Genomic DNA, 15,895 nt, shown 5'->3' with positions numbered 1-15,895 from the left:
AGAATGAGTCTCCGAGGTTAAAATTGAAAAATGAAACACAAAAAAAAAAAAATTTTTCTATGCATTTCTAAATCATCAGGCATATTTTTAAACTCTCCATATTATGAGGATCAGCTTTTAGAATTCTGAATTAATTTGCATTAAGTGTGACCATGTTTCAGGGGGTTGGGAAGCTCATCTTGTAACCGGAAGGTTGCCAGTTCGATCCCCAGCTCTGTCTGTCTTGGTCGTTGTGTCCTTGGGCACTTCACCTACCGCCTACTGGTGATGGCCAGAGGGGCCGATGGTGCGATATGGCAGCCTCGCTTCTGTCAGTCTGCCCCAGGGCAGCAGTGGCTACAACTGTAGCTTTCCCAGCATTCCCAGGCCAGATATAATCTCTCCAGCATCTCCTGGGTCTGCCCTGGGGCCTCCTCCCAGTGGGACATGCCTGAAACACTTCACCCAGGAGGCACATAGGAGGCATCCTTGCCAAATGCCTGAACCACATCAACTGGCTCCTTTCAATGTGGAGGAGTAGCAGATCTACCCTCAGTCCCAGCCACCCTCAGCAGAAAGCTAATTTCTGCCACTTGTATTCGCGACCTCGGTCTTTTCAGTCATGTAAAGCTTCCCAACCTCATAGGTGATCATGTCAAGACCAGTAAATCGAGAGCTTTTCTTTTACGTTCAGCTCCCTCTTCACCATGATGCACTAGTACAGCATCTGCATCACTACAGCCACAGCATCAATTCGTCTGTCGATTTCCCGCTACCCTCACTCATGAAAAAGACCCAGAGAATAGAGAATAGTTAAACTCTTCCACTTGGTGCAGAGACTCAGGGTGAGGGATGAGCACAACAACCCACAACAATGGTCAGGCACAACAGCCTTCTATTATTGCTCCAATAAATATTTCTTCACACAGTAAATATGACATTGTCCTAGTCACTGACTGTGATCTTTATTTGGTACATTTTGCCATCAATAAACAAAACTTGACTGGTATCCTTTAAATCTGCCTGATCTGGATCCATCAATGAAATTATCTTTAAGTCTAAACATCTTGTGTTTTTAGACGTGAGCTTGTCGATGAATATGGGCATTTAAACAAGACAGACAAAGTGAGTTTCATCAGAAGAAGAGAAACAGAAATCATTTTTTTTTAATATCAGATTTATTCTTCACAGAATAGTTTGTAGCCTGTCCAAAGCTAACACCTTGACCAAGTCCATAATGACAAAGTAAAGATTGCCATAATTTACGAAAATTGTGAAGGTTGTTGTAAAGCTGCTGTACCACCTTTAGTCAATGTGAGTGTCGAGTGTAATAATAAACAGCAGAATCTTCAGTGTTCAGACTGTTCATCTGCAGATACAGCTGCTGCCTGATGTTGTCTCTGGAGATGGCAAACCGGTCTTGAACTGACTGAGAGTAGAATTTACTGCTACCACTGCCACTATCAATAGTGGAAACCCACTCCAGCCCGTTTGTGTGATCCAGCCCATATAGTAGCTGCTAAATGTGAATCCAGAGGTTGTACATGACTGCTGGTTTATTTTTGGTTCATAGTTTATTTAAAAGTAGAATAGGAGGCACATCATTCACCTTGCAGGCCCCTCTTCTGTGGAACAAACTTTGAACTTGGTTTCAGGAGACAGATACCCTCTCTGCTTTTAAGATTATGCTTAAAACTTTCCTTTTGACAAAGTTTATAGTTAAGGCTGGATCAGGTGACCCTGAATCCTCCCTAAGTTATGCTGCAACTGGCTTCCCATGATGCACTGAGTGTTTCTTCTTCAATTACCTCTTTACACTCTATGTGTTTAAACATCACTCTGCATTTAATAATTAGTTATTGTTAATCTCTGGCTCTCTTTCATAGTGTGCCTTTGTCATGCCTTCCTCCTTTGTAGATTCTTTACCTTACAATATAAAGTGCCTTGAGGTACCTGTTGTTATGATTTGGGACTATATAAATAAAATTGAACTGAATTTAATGGAACTGAAATACAGATTTTCCTTGGTCTTAGAGTATTATTAGCAAAGACAAATTTTTTTGCAACCATAAAAAGAAACATAGCATTTTGGGTTTTGTTTGTTTGTTTGTTTTTCCATTCCTTAAAAACACATTTCAAACAAGAAAGGTGATAATGTTCACAAAAACAAATGCAAATATTTATTAAACACCAATAATGCAAATTGATTTTATCTTTGAGTTTGTTCATAAGTTAAATTTAATTTCTGTCACCGAAAAGCAAATTTTGACTTAGTTTGTCGTGATGGGTTTTTGTACAGCATTTCTCTCTTTTTTGTTACTGTGCTTCTCTAACACAGTAATAAACAGCAGAATCTTCAGTCCTCAGACTGTTCATCTGCAGATACAGCTGCTCTCTGCTGTTGTCTCTGGAGATGGTAAACCGGCCTTGTACTGACTGAGAGTAGTGTTTGGTGCTACCACCACTATTGATATAAGCAACCCACTCCAGTCCTTTTCCAGGAGCCTGTCTGACCCAGTTCATTTCAAAGCTGCTGAATGAGAATCCAGAAGCTGTACATGTCAGTCTGTGGGAATCTCCAGGTCGTTTAACTGCTGGTTCAGATTCTGTTAAAGTTTGACCATCAACACCTGTCAAGGAAAACCAAAAAAATTGTGAAACATATCAAAAATGTTGAAAAAGGCTAAAGATATACTATATTAATAAAAGATCTGTTGGACTTATCACCTGCCCAGAAGACAGCTAGAAGCAGCAGTCCTGTCCTGCAGTCCATCATGTTAAACTGTGAGTCCACTGTTCCCAGCAGTCAGATAAGTACACTTAAGACCTCAAGTTTTACATTGACTCCTCCCATGTGAGAGAGAAAATGATTATGTACAGTGTGCAAGAAAAAGAAAATAAACTGATTCATTAAATTATGATTAAACTGTTTATTTAACTTGACTAATAATGATACAAATCTGTAAAATATGTAAAACATGGATTTTATCAGTAATACCCTGAGAGAAGACAAAAAAGACAAGAAAATAAAAGTAATCAAAGAAGTACAACATACATTAATAACAATTAGCTTAAATCCACTGAAACGCATTTTCTAATTTCACAGACATGTCAAATGAGACAAAACAAAAACATATGAAAAAGATGAAAACTGCTTTTAAGACATCTAACAACTAAAATATGTCAACACGTTTTTTGTTTTTTTAATGAACAGAATGAAAATATATTAATTTATGCATTAGCCTGTGTTTTTATTATTAATTGTTGGTGGCTTAGTCTCATGTACTGCATATTTGTGTAGGTTTATTGATGTCTGGTAACACTGAGGGGCCACATACACAGAAATAAACAGCTGTGTCTTCAGACTGCAATTTTACCACTGTGAATGTCATTGTACTATTTGAAGTATATGTGTGGTAGTTGCACTTTTTCTTCAAAGCCTTGTGAAAGTCTCATCCTCCATAATGAACCAAAATCTAGTTCATTCATTTTTCTTCATTCTTTCTGATCAGTCCATGAATAACCAGGCATGTTAAAGCCTGTCCAGGCTGTACAACCACTGATTCTGACTGGATGAGGTCAATACTGTGGAAAAAGATTTTTCTCTACAATTCAGCTGATTATTCAGTTGTTTTTATAGTGTTTATTAGATTGAATGCACTTAAAAGCTTCTCCCAGGGTCCAAAACCTGTAAGCAAGAGAGAACATGATGAACTTGTGTGAATGGAAAATCAGCCAAGCAAATATATGTTCAAAAATACCAAATACAAAATTGTTCATCTCACAGAACTTCTTTATATGATAATGATTTATGTTCATGTAATAGTTACAGATGTAAATTCAGATAATGGCTGAATATATAATATAGTTTTGGCTTGTTTCTTTTTCTTTTTTTCTTTTTCTTTTGCCTTTAAGTGTCTTTCAAACAAAAAACTGAGGCAATAACATTCACCATACCAATAAAAGGGCTGAATTCAATGTACTGAATTATGATTGAATATTGGATATTTAATCCCCTTTCATGTTTTATACCACCACCTCTCATTGGTTTGGGTGGTAAAGTAATGGTTACGTTTCTATGGCTTGGGTAAATGTTTTACTGGATTACCTTGGATGACTTCCTATTCATATCCTCTGTAAATGAGAATTTCTGATTTTAACTTGACGTGCTGAGTTTTTTGAGTTTCTCATCTTGTATCACTGTGGTCCTCAGTCAGTTAGGAGTTAAAGACAATTTAGTATGATATCCAGGCTCTGGCTAACTTCACCAATGTCAGTAATCCCCCCATAAATGTGTCTGTTATTATACAAATGTTATATAAAATTAACATATACACAACATAAGCTGTTATGTTATGTAACATAAAGAAAAAGCAAATTATAACATTTACACTTTCAAATACATGAATACAATATTTAGGGTTCACCGTTCCTGGTAAGGCACATTTATTGTTCCTTTCAGTGTGTGTATGTTTAATAAATTGTAAATGTGAATTGCAGAAAATAAAATTTAGCTTTTTTATTTATTCATTTTTGTTTTTTTGAGTTTTTGTACAGCGTTTCTTCCTCTTGTGTCACTGTGAGTCTCGAGCGCAATAATAAACAGCTGAATCCTCAGTTGTCAAACTGTTCATCTGCAGATACACCTGCTTTCTGCTGTTGTCTCTGGAGATGGTAAATCTGCCTTGGACTGACTGAGAGTAGTAGATGTAGGTACTGCTATCACTGATAGCAGATATCCATTCCAGTCCTTTTCCAGCAGCTTGTCTGATCCAAGCGTTCCAGTGATTGCTACTGAACCCTGAGTACGTACAGGTCAGTCTGTGGGAGTCTCCAGGTCTTTTAATGACTGATTCAGACTCAGTCAGTGTTTGACCTTCAGTACCTACAAAAAAAACCCAGCTCAATAGATACAATGATGCAGACATTTCATGTGTTTTCATCAGTAACAGTAAATCTATAATCCTTACCAGCCCAGTTCACTAAAAGAATGAGAAAAGTGAACCAAATACAAGGTCTGATCATGATGAAAGCCATTTATCTCTGCTCAGTCTACAGTGGGTACATCAATGATTTACTCTCCGTTTTATGTAAAGATAAACTAGAACACAGTTTTGCATCAGCTCCTCCCTCAAATACAGAACCACACTGTAACTTGTAGTACTGATCATTTCATTGCATTATTATTTGACATGTTTTACTTGTTAAGCAAATGTTTTCAGGTAAGACTCCCCAAGCTATTTACTTATTTGTTAGTATAGTATAATAGTAAAAATTATAGTAAATAGTAAAAATTATACTTGTTACTCCCTTCAAAAGTACATCATGGTTAAGCATTTGTTTTTGGAAGCCAGGAAATCAGGAATTCAAAACTACAATATACATGTGTGTCTTTTTGTTTAAAGTTTTCTAAATGCTGATCTACTGGCACCTTTAGGTTTTGTCAGATTTTTGTGAAGCATCAGTGTTTGTGTTTATGATAATGGTTCATTTTACTGTAAAGTATGAACAAAGTAAATAAAAATGAGTTCTGTTTAACAGAAGTATAAAACTTTATATTAGTCTGTTTCCAAACATCTGTCAAAGACACGGAGCTGCAGGAGATTTATGCAAATAGCTTTTTTTTTCCCAAGAGAATTTTTTCTAACATGTAAACATCTTAAGTATTCTGTTAAATATCTATAAAAAGGTTATTTAAGTTTTCACCAGTGCAACTTAACATCTGTTTCTTTTATCAAGCCTAATATTAGAAAAAATTGATTTTACTCCAGCAGGCAAACGCCTCCTTTTTTCTTGTTTGAAATGTAGTGCATAATTTAAACTTATGAGTGATTTCAGTTTTGTTTTGCGACATTTTAAGGATCAGCTTTAAGATTCATCTTAGGAAAAAAAATGTCACAGAGTTTCAGAATTCATTTATGGTCTTGGAGCGCCTCCTCTGGTGAACTGAAGAAACAGCTGTTCGAAACAGCTGTTCAGCCAATAAAGGGTATTTGTTCAGGTCTCCTAATGGTTTTATGATGCTGTGACTCTCTGGCACAATAATACACAGCATCGTCTTTAAGCTGCATATTCTGTCCATGCTTTCAGTGAGACTATGAGGCTGTGAGGATATGTTGATGTTGAAGGCCACTGGGTCAAAGCTTCTCTCTCTTGCAGCCAACAGTACATGTATATGACGTCTTTGTATGTGCTTGGCAAGAAGTATATTTTGCATGTGGAGGGATGTATTATTAAAAAAAAAAAACAAAAACCCACAAACAACAACACACACACACACACACACACACCAACAATGCATTATACTTATTGCACATTTTTATAACAAATATACAATGCAAATTTAAACATTTAAATTAAAAATAAGACAACCAAAAACTTTATGTTCAAAGTTGTTTCATTGTTTCTTTAAATGTGCTGTTGATCCTGTGAATGACAGAAAGAAAAGAGTTGGTTTGATGTGAGCTTTTCTACATTGTTTTTTTCCCCTCTTCCCATAGCTATATTTTAGCTAGCCAGCAGCAGAGTTTGACCCTCAGAATGAGTCAGAGATATAGGAGCAGAGAGTAAAAACATGTTGCCGGACTACCTCTAAAAAGGGACCTCCTGGACAGTATGTTGAAAGCCTAGTGCCGGGGGAACCAAGTAACGTCTATCCCTCCCACCCCCTGGCATACCTCCATGCTCCCATAATATAGCCTCACGACAAACATCCATCAAGGTGGCAGTAGGGTGGCTGCGGACATACTGTTTTAATTCTCTGCGTAAGAAACAATCAAGCACATTTTCAACAAATTGATCTCTAAGCAACACATCTTTGTTCAGCAGAACATGAGGGGACTGTTTTACAACTCTATCCATGAGGCACATAAGAGCATGCGAAAACTCTTGCAATGTTTCTCCCTCCTGCTGTCGTCTTGAAAAGAACTCTTCCTGCAGAGAGACATATGACTTAGTACATCTATACAATTCCTGTAAAATAGTCAAAATCTTTTCGGGATTGTCTTTCTCCTCTGAAAGCCGATATTTAATCTCTTCTCTGGGCTCGCCTTCTAGATGAAAAGGGCTTTGTCGGCTGGTGAAAGATGCCGTACCCTCAAACAGGCCTGCACCTCTTCCACCCATTCGGCAAGACCTATATCAGTCTTACCGTTGAACCATGGGCACTGGGAGCTGAAACAGCACAATGCCCATTGGTGGATGAACCTGTAGCAGCAACACTGGTGCCAGGTAGCTCCGATCCTCGCTCTTGCCCCATCCACCGATTTTCTGCTTGCCCCTGAGCTACCAAGTCTCGTAGCTGTGCGAGCTCTTCCTCCATAATAAACCAGAGTATTTAAATATCACTTACTAAAAAACCAGAAGTCCGTCCCGCCGCTGCTGCTGCTGTCTTGCCGCTGCACTACAATAACCAGACAAACTGAACAGATTTAACCCCCCAAAAACAAAACAAAACAAAAACATGCAACAGATCTCTGCCTGAAAATATCCTGGCGACACAACGCCAGTTTGTGGTGTCGCGATAGAGGAATAACCGGGGACGGTAACTAAGATGTTGACAACGCCACCTGGGGGAGGGCGTTACACCTCAGGAGAGACTTCTCTAGCCAATGTAAGTGTTGCATTGACTACCAAAGCCCACAGACTCGTTATTAACGGCAGAGGTGAGACAGATGAATTTTACAAATTAAAGTTTATTAAGAACTACTACTAAAAACAGAATTATAAAATCAAAAAGGCACCTAAGGTAGAAGGGTTGAGACAGCAAAATAGATAATTAAAAAACTATTAACAAAACGACCAGACTCCCTACCACAATGCTACCTTAAAAACAATCACAACATGTTAAAAGAATAACTAAACAAAATAGTGGAGACCGGCCACTTGAGGAGGGAACCTACTGGAGGACTGCCCAAGGATGCCACCAATTACTCACCCGTGTGATTTTACTGCAGACCTCACTCACACTAAACTCTAAATGGTGCAATCTACCTATGCCCGGTGTGTACACTCGCATGCATTGGGGAGGGGATTCCACCTCACGTGCCTAGCCCCTCGACAAGCGGCCGCACCTCCACTAAAGCAATAAAAGAAAGCATAAAACGTTGAACAAATTAGTAAAAGATCTACATAAAACAAATACACCCCAAACTACTATTCGTTAAAAAAGCATTGCATAACAAACAAGACAGCAGCAGTATAGTGCAAACCACTCTCTAAAGGGCAATACTAAACTGAGTAGCTTTCCTGGAGAGATCTGCAGCGCTTAGCTGCCTAATGCTCTCAGCCACCTTGGATGAACAAGACTGCCAAATGCCTCCTTCTGGTAGTGAAGCGCAGCTGTTTCTTATAAGCCTGCTAATTGTCAACTGGGAAGGTGTGGATGTTAGTGGTGCATTTGTGGACATCATGTAAAATCCTACCCCAGAATCTACTTCACTACAATCGTAAACAAGTTTCAATTTCAACTGTGAAGAGAAGTCTTCGAGCTGCAGGTTTGACAGGACATGTTGAAGCAAAAAAGCAGTTGCTAAGCCATCATAATAAGACAAAGAGGCTTGCCTGGGCCATTAAACATCACCATTGGACTACTGAAGATTGGAAGAATGTATTATGGAGTGATTAATGAAAATTTAAAATCTTTGGATCATCAGGCAAGCTCTTTGTACGCCTTTGAAAAGACAGGATGGTTCCACAGTGGAATCAGCTGTCAAACATAGAGAAGGAGGTGTGGATGGTCAGAGGCTGTTTTGCTGGATCCAGGTGACTTGTACACAGTGAGATGCATCCTGAACCAAAATGGCTACCACGGCATTCTGAAGCACCATGCAATACCCTCTGGTATACGCCTAGTTGGTCAGGGGTTCATCTAACAGCAAGATAATGACCCAAAACATAAGTCCAACCTATGGCAGAACTACCTCAGGAAAAAAGACCAAACTAGTAAGCTTGAAAACATGGAGAGGCCAACACAGTCTCCAGACTTAAATCCCATTAAGGTTTGGTATGAACTGGACAGAAGATTGAAAGAAAAGCTACAAGTGCCAAACATTTATGGGAACTTCTGCAACAGATATGGGAAGAACTTCCTGAAGAATATTTAATTTCTATTGTAAAAAGAATGCTACAGGTATGTTTAGCTGTTATATCTGCCAAAAGTGGCTACGTTGATGAGTCAAAAGTTTAGAATACATTTTGGCCAATTAATTGATCCCATGACTTTTTTTATTTATTTATTTATTTGCTTATGAAATAAATAATAAATAAATAAATTGCTTATTTGTACTATGCTTTCATTTCAGAGTGCAATAAGACATTAAACTGCATAATTTTCATTAACAAACTGGAAACATTGAGGTGTGCTAAAAGTTTTGACTGGATGTCAACTCTTACAGGAGACTAGAAATGTTTGTGTTTGCAAAAAGAAATGTTCTTTTCTTACCAACCCAGTAATAATAATAATAATAATAATGGATACTTTATTGATCCCCATGGGGAAATTACTTGTTTTTCTCTGCATTTGACCCATTCACTCAGTGAAGCAGTGGGCAGCCCACTAAGCAGGCGCCCGGGGAGCAGTGTGTAGGGACGGTACCTTGCTCAGGGGTACCTCAGGGTAGCCGTTAAGTGGATTCGAACCGCCGACCTTCCGATCATGGGGCGACCACTTTACCTACTGAGCTATCCCTGCCCCTTAAACTGAGAATATAAGAAAATAAAACATAAAATGAGGACAGGTCATTTAAGAGTCATGTCTCTCTGCCTGGTCTATAGTTGTGTAAACCATTCATGTAGTTCTTGTGTTATATTTGGCAACACACGTAAATATCATCCACCATTTTGCTGTGATACATTGTTTTCAGAAGTACAATAGCCAGTCCTTTCTTCCTGATATAGCTGACCATAGTAAGGCTGCCAGTAAATTTAAACTCTATGCTGTAAACCTCAGAAGCCTTGATCAGAGCAAGAATGTCTGCCTTGACCTATTGTAGACTCCGAGTTATAGTGTCTCCAGGACACACTGGGCAAGAGGAGAAAAAGTTATCGGTGATAATGTTTTGTCTTGTCATTCTGAGTCTACTACACAACTGTTGGATAGTGGTTTCCCACAAATTCTTCTAAACTAATTCCCCAGTTTATCTCCCTGTGTAAAATATTCCAAAAATGACTTAGTGGATGTGGGCATCACAATGTTCAGGCCATACGCATGTACTGTTCTTAAAGGGTGATACTCTATGTGACCCACAAAATATGTATTCCTGACAGTAACAGTTACTAAGAATCAAAATATTCCATGAAATTCCATGTGGGCTCTGAAGGAACAAATTACTGTATCATTAGACCGTGAATTTTTTTTTCAATAATAATAATAATAATAATAATAATAATAATAATAAAATATTATGGCTGTCAACGTTAATGTGTCCATCACAAATGACCCAAAATTCCTGAAATGTCTCTGTAAACACATTTCGGGCAGTTTGTCCAAAGTTTGTCCTTTCTGTGCTCCAGATGGGTTGATTGCGTAAAAATTTTTAATTTAATAATTACAATTAATTTAATTTTAATCGCATTAATCGTGATTATCATGTTAATTTTGAGAGCCCCAAAAATATTAAAAGATAATTTTTAAAAAGTTGAAAGGATAGGGTCTTTGCTTTGTGTCTCTTGAGGAAAATAATAAACAGCAGAGTCCTCTGATGTCAAGCTGCTCATCTGCAGATACAGCTGTTGTTTCCTTTGGTCATGGTAAACTGATGCTGAACTGCCGTGAGCTTAATTTCTTGCTACAACTACCTCGATCAAGAATTGTGATCCACTAAGGAATTCCCCCATTTATTAATTTTTTTGAATAAAGACACTTCAATTTGTTCAGCTTTGCTGATGTTTTGTGTTACTGTGGTATCGGGCACAGTAATACACAGCACAGTCTTCAGGCTGCATGTTCTGTTGGTTTAAAGTCACTGTGTTGCTTGAAGTGTCCAAGTCAATGCTGAACTTGCTCTTTAGTGAATCTTTATAGCGAGAGTCCCCAGTGTATTTCATCACAATCCACTCCAGTCCTTTCCCTGCAGGCTGTCTGATCCAAGCTGTCCAGTAGCCAAGAGAATAAGAGACCTGACAGGTGATGGTCAGATGCTGGCCTGGCTGCACAATCACAGAGGCTGGCTGTGTCAGCTGTGCACACTTCACACCTGTGGAGAAAACATTGCAGACTGTAACAATAGTCTTTCTGTTCATAGTGATCACAGTGCTTCTGTTCAGTGAGACTCACAGGATCCAGCAGCAGCAGAGCTACAGAGAACATGTTGGTACTAAAGATGCTCTGATGGGAGTTTCTCATCTTCTTCTGTGACTGACAGCATGATATCAGACTTTATATCAGCCTGTGAGGAAGTTTGATTTGCATACAAATGGATGCTGACAGATTATAAGAGAAAACAGATCACACTGTGGCATTTAGTATAAGTAGTAAGAAACAATTTTAGTACAATTAAAAGGAAATATTATTTAAAAACAAATATAGTGTTGGATTTATTTTTCTTAAAAACAAAAGTCCTTCAACTCTCAATTCAGACACAGAAGATAACAATATTTACATGTAAAAATCCACCAAAAAAATGAACTATACAACACAAAGGCTTCACAAAACCAACTTTATTGCATTTCTGAGTGTGAGGATTGAGTTAAATGTATTTTCTGTAATTTTGGGGAAAAAAACCTGAAATCAGTGTCTGACATAGTTTGATGGGTTTTTGTACTGAGTTTCTTCCTCTTGTGTCACTGTGGCTCTCGAGCACAATAATAAACAGCTGAATCCTCAGTTGTTAAACTGTTCATCTGCAGATACACCTGCTTTCTGCTGTTGTCTCTGGAGATGGTAAACCGGCCTCTGAATGACTGAGAGTTGAAGGTGATACTATCACCGTAGATCAAAGCAATCCATTCCTGACGTTTTCCAGCACCCTGTCTGACCCAAGCTGCAGCAATATCACCGCCAAGTCCTGAGTATGTACAGGTCAGTGTGTGGGAGTCTCCAGGCCTTTTGACCACTGATTCAGACTCAGTCAGTGTTTGACCTTCAGTATCTAAAAGTGTTAAGAGTTCATTAGTGTAATAAAATTTTCCTCACATAGTTTTATTTTTCCAATTAATTTGTTTGTCCTTACCAGCCAAGAAATAAAACAGAAAAAGAAAAAATATTAAATAAAAAGGTCTGATCATTGTAACAGTTGTTGTTGTTGTTGTTCAGTCTGCAGAGTGTATGTTGAGTCTTTGTGTTTTGTGCTGCTGTATATATGAAGTGACATTAGCAGTTTTGCATTGTCTCCTCCTCTTTTTGGTGGTTTTGTGCTATAACGTTTTAACTCATGGGGCATAATTTAAACTGACGATATCATGAACACAAAAGACACTAAAAGTCACATAATATGATGTCATAAAAACAATCTACAATTCATTCATGGTCTTAGAGCTCTCCCTCTGGTGATTTCATGGTATAACTGTTCAAGCACATTTTATGTGTGTTTTTGTTTAGGTCATGCTAAACACAGTTCTAATACAAGTAACCATGTGTAGTCTCCATGCTGTCAGTGTTTGTGCTCAATGAGACTCACAGCATCCAGCAGCAGAGCTACAGTTTTCTACAGGGAGCTTCTCTCCTTCTGTTGCAACCAAGTATATTAAATAAAGTCTTTATGTTAGTCTGGAAGGAAGTTTATTTTGCATACAGACGGATGTATAAAATAGAAAAAAGAAACTTTTAAAAGACTAACAGTTTTCAGAGGATTTTTTTTATGACTTCTTTAAAACTTTTAACACAATCATACAAAATGAATTAAAAAATTTCCACTTAAAAATAGGAAAACAGAATTAATCTTCAAAGTTCTTGATGAAGCTGTTTGATCTTTGTTGTTGTGGTTGTTGTTTTTAATGTGCTGGACATGCTTTGAATGGAAGAAAGCAAATTCTGACTTGGATGAGTTTTTGTACAGTGTTGCTTCTTCTTGTGTCACTGTGGCTCTCGGGCACAATAATAAACAGCAGAATCCTCAGTTGTTAAACTGCTCATCTGCAGATACACCTGCTTTCTGCTGTTGTCTCTGGAGATGGTAAAGCGGCCTCTGACTGACTGAGAGTAGTAGATGCTGCTACTGCCAGAGGTGGGACCAAGTCATTGTTTTGCAAGTCTCAAGTAAGTCTCAAGTCTTTATCCTCAAGTCTCAAGTCAAGTCTCAAGTAATGTCAGGCAAGTCAGAGTCGAGTCTCAAGTCACTGGTGTAAAAGTCCGAGTCAAGTCACAAGTCTGAAACTTTGAATTTCAAGTCCTTTCGAGTCTTTAAAAAAAACAAACGAAAAAATAATGTTGCAGTTATGCTAAATGTAAATATTAGACCATGTAATTTTAAAATCTGTGTTTTTCTCAACACATGACAAAATAGTGAACTTAGAAAATATACACAAATTGTGAAATTGCACCTCTTTAAAATGCAGCTCAATTAAACCTAGCTCCAAGAATAATTTTCACCGACAGTTCTGAGATAAGCTGCATGTTATTCTTGGATGCGCTTGTAGGACCAGCTTTAAAATCGCATGACAAAAATATCATACACATTAAAAAAAACTGTATCACCAACGTAGCCTGGACAACATTTGCTAGTTAGATGAAGTCAGCTATCTCATCGTAGCATATTTATATGCATATTTATAATCATACGGTTCTTGGAGTGAGTGCATACACTCATGAAGTTTAGTAACTTCAGGTCACTGCAACAAGCCCAGGTACAGTTTACCGACGGATGGGTGCAGGACCTTGAAATGCACCGTGTAGAACGAAAGACCATCGTACGTATCATAAGTTTACCAGTCTCACAAATCGTCGTCATAAATACACATTCATTAACCGTTTATTAATAGGACCTTTGAGCTCAACGGTAATTAATTAGCAGTGGAAATAATTTCTGGTTCATTACAGAAATGTAGCAGTGACAATAAGACTGTATGCTGTAATCGTACTGGGCAATTAGTGATACAAACCTGTTTTATCCTGTGAATAAAAGTATATGTTTTTGTCAATGTACCATAATAACAGAAGCGAAACGCAATATTGTGTCAGGACAATTCACTATTTATGCACAATAAATAAAGGAGCATAGCGCGACAATTTCTGTTCAGCGCCAGACTTGCTTGTAACCTATATCACCAATTATGTTATGAAAATGACGTATTAACTACAACAGCAGACTGACCTTTGTGTAAATGCTTGGAGCAGACTAACCTGTGAGCTGGAGTGTTCTGGGACGTTATATTTGATCTTTGAATGGCTGCAATCCAGTCGCGTCTTTGTTACTTTGGAAACATGGCTCGAATAATTTCTCTTCAATGACGTAATCCGATAACAACCGATCTCTTTACTCGTCGGCTTCCCGTGGCTGTCATGCGACCGGCTATTGCAGTTAATAATACAACAGCTTCTTGACATTTTTGTGTTTCTTTTTATCGCTGTGTAACTGATTTCAATTGAAAGCCTGCGTGCGCTAGTACCTCTTGCCACGAGTTCCCAGAATCCTTTGCGGTTTTACCCCTGAATGACGTCACATTTTCAATCTCTATATAATATGCATGTTAAATTTTATATTTGGGGTAAAATATCAAGTCTTTTCAAGTAAACCGGTTCAAGTCCAATTCAAGTCCCAAGTCATTGGTGTAAAAGTCCAAGTCAAGTCACAAGTCTTAGAACATTTTTTCAAGTCAAGTCTAAAGTCATAAAATTAATGACTCGAGTCCAAGTCATGTGACTCGAGTCCACACCTCTGGCTACTGCCACTGTTGACATAAGCAATCCACTCCAGTCCTTTTCCAGCAGCCTGTCTGATCCAAGCAGTAGCATAATCACTACTGAACCCTGAGTATGTACAGGTCAGTCTGTGGGAGTCTCCGGGCCTTTTAACCACTGGTTCAGACTCAGTCAGGGTTTGACCCTCAGTACCTACAGAAATGTTAACTTTTTAGTTCAATCACTTTTTGTTTTGTCAGTTTAAATGTTCAACAAAATGTGTCCTTACCAGCCAAGAAACAACATAGTATGTGTAAAATAACTAAATAAACAGATGTGATCATTGTTAAAGTCGTGAAAGTTGTTGTCCAGTCAAAAGCTTGTCTATTAGATTGAGTCACAACACTTACTCTACACCATATATAAATGAACTGAAAGAATGGGATTTGCATCGACTCCTCCTCCTCACTGACAAATACCAGTTTTCTCAAAGTAAAAACGTGAAAAAACAGAAAAGTACAATTTTCTTGTTTTTGATTATAGTTTATTTTTACTTTATAATACATACATTTTCAAATATTAAAACTTGCATTACATCAAAAGACTTATTTCATACCAAAGGTCTTTTTTTAAGATCTCAAACTCAGAAGTATTCAAAGAAAGTTGCCCAAGTTTTTGTGTGACTACTAATGACAGTACAGGATTTAAGCATTTAGCAACCAAGCCACTCCTTTACATAGAAAGCAGTATGTGCTGTGTTGTATATGACCCAAAATTGATGTTCCACTGGCAACATGCTGATGGTATTTGTGTGCATTATATGGATCCAGTCCCTGTAATTCATTATTTCTACTGCAGCACTTGTGTGTAATATGGGGACTCAGCTGTAAACCATTTATGTGCAGCAGTAGCTACTGGAAATCTTGGTTTCAAGGGCACAACAGTGCCATAAAGAGCCCTTAAAGTTCCTTTTAACAAACTGGTGAAGCCAAAAAGAAATAAAATCATTTCTGGACATGAAAAACACAACTTCAGGCCAGTCAAACTAACTGATAGTTGCCTAAATAACTAATAAAATAACATGTTTCCTAACTAATTAAAAGGTCATAATACCTTTTTTCACAACTTATTTCAATACCT

The 15,895-nt window shown here is 37.9% G+C and overlaps 1 gene segment (V, D, J or C); it reads right to left on the bottom strand.

Moving 5' to 3' along the window:
* Window positions 1-12,991: 12,991 nt before the first annotated feature.
* LOC146711166 (Ig heavy chain V region 914-like) lies at window positions 12,992-15,133 on the bottom strand. The segment is given in 3 exon segments: window positions 12,992-13,127; window positions 14,791-14,968; window positions 15,045-15,133. Coding segments are annotated over 3 exon segments (369 nt in total).
* Window positions 15,134-15,895: the final 762 nt, after the last annotated feature.

The sequence above is a fragment of the Copadichromis virginalis genome, linkage group LG4 (genome assembly GCF_057382275.1).
Source record: "Copadichromis virginalis isolate Kocher_CV1m ecotype Utaka linkage group LG4, C_Virginalis_male_GT1.1, whole genome shotgun sequence".
Classification (NCBI taxonomy): domain Eukaryota; kingdom Metazoa; phylum Chordata; class Actinopteri; order Cichliformes; family Cichlidae; genus Copadichromis; species Copadichromis virginalis.
The sequence above is the reverse complement of the archived record's forward strand: the minus strand, read 5'-3'. Positions and strand labels throughout refer to the sequence as shown.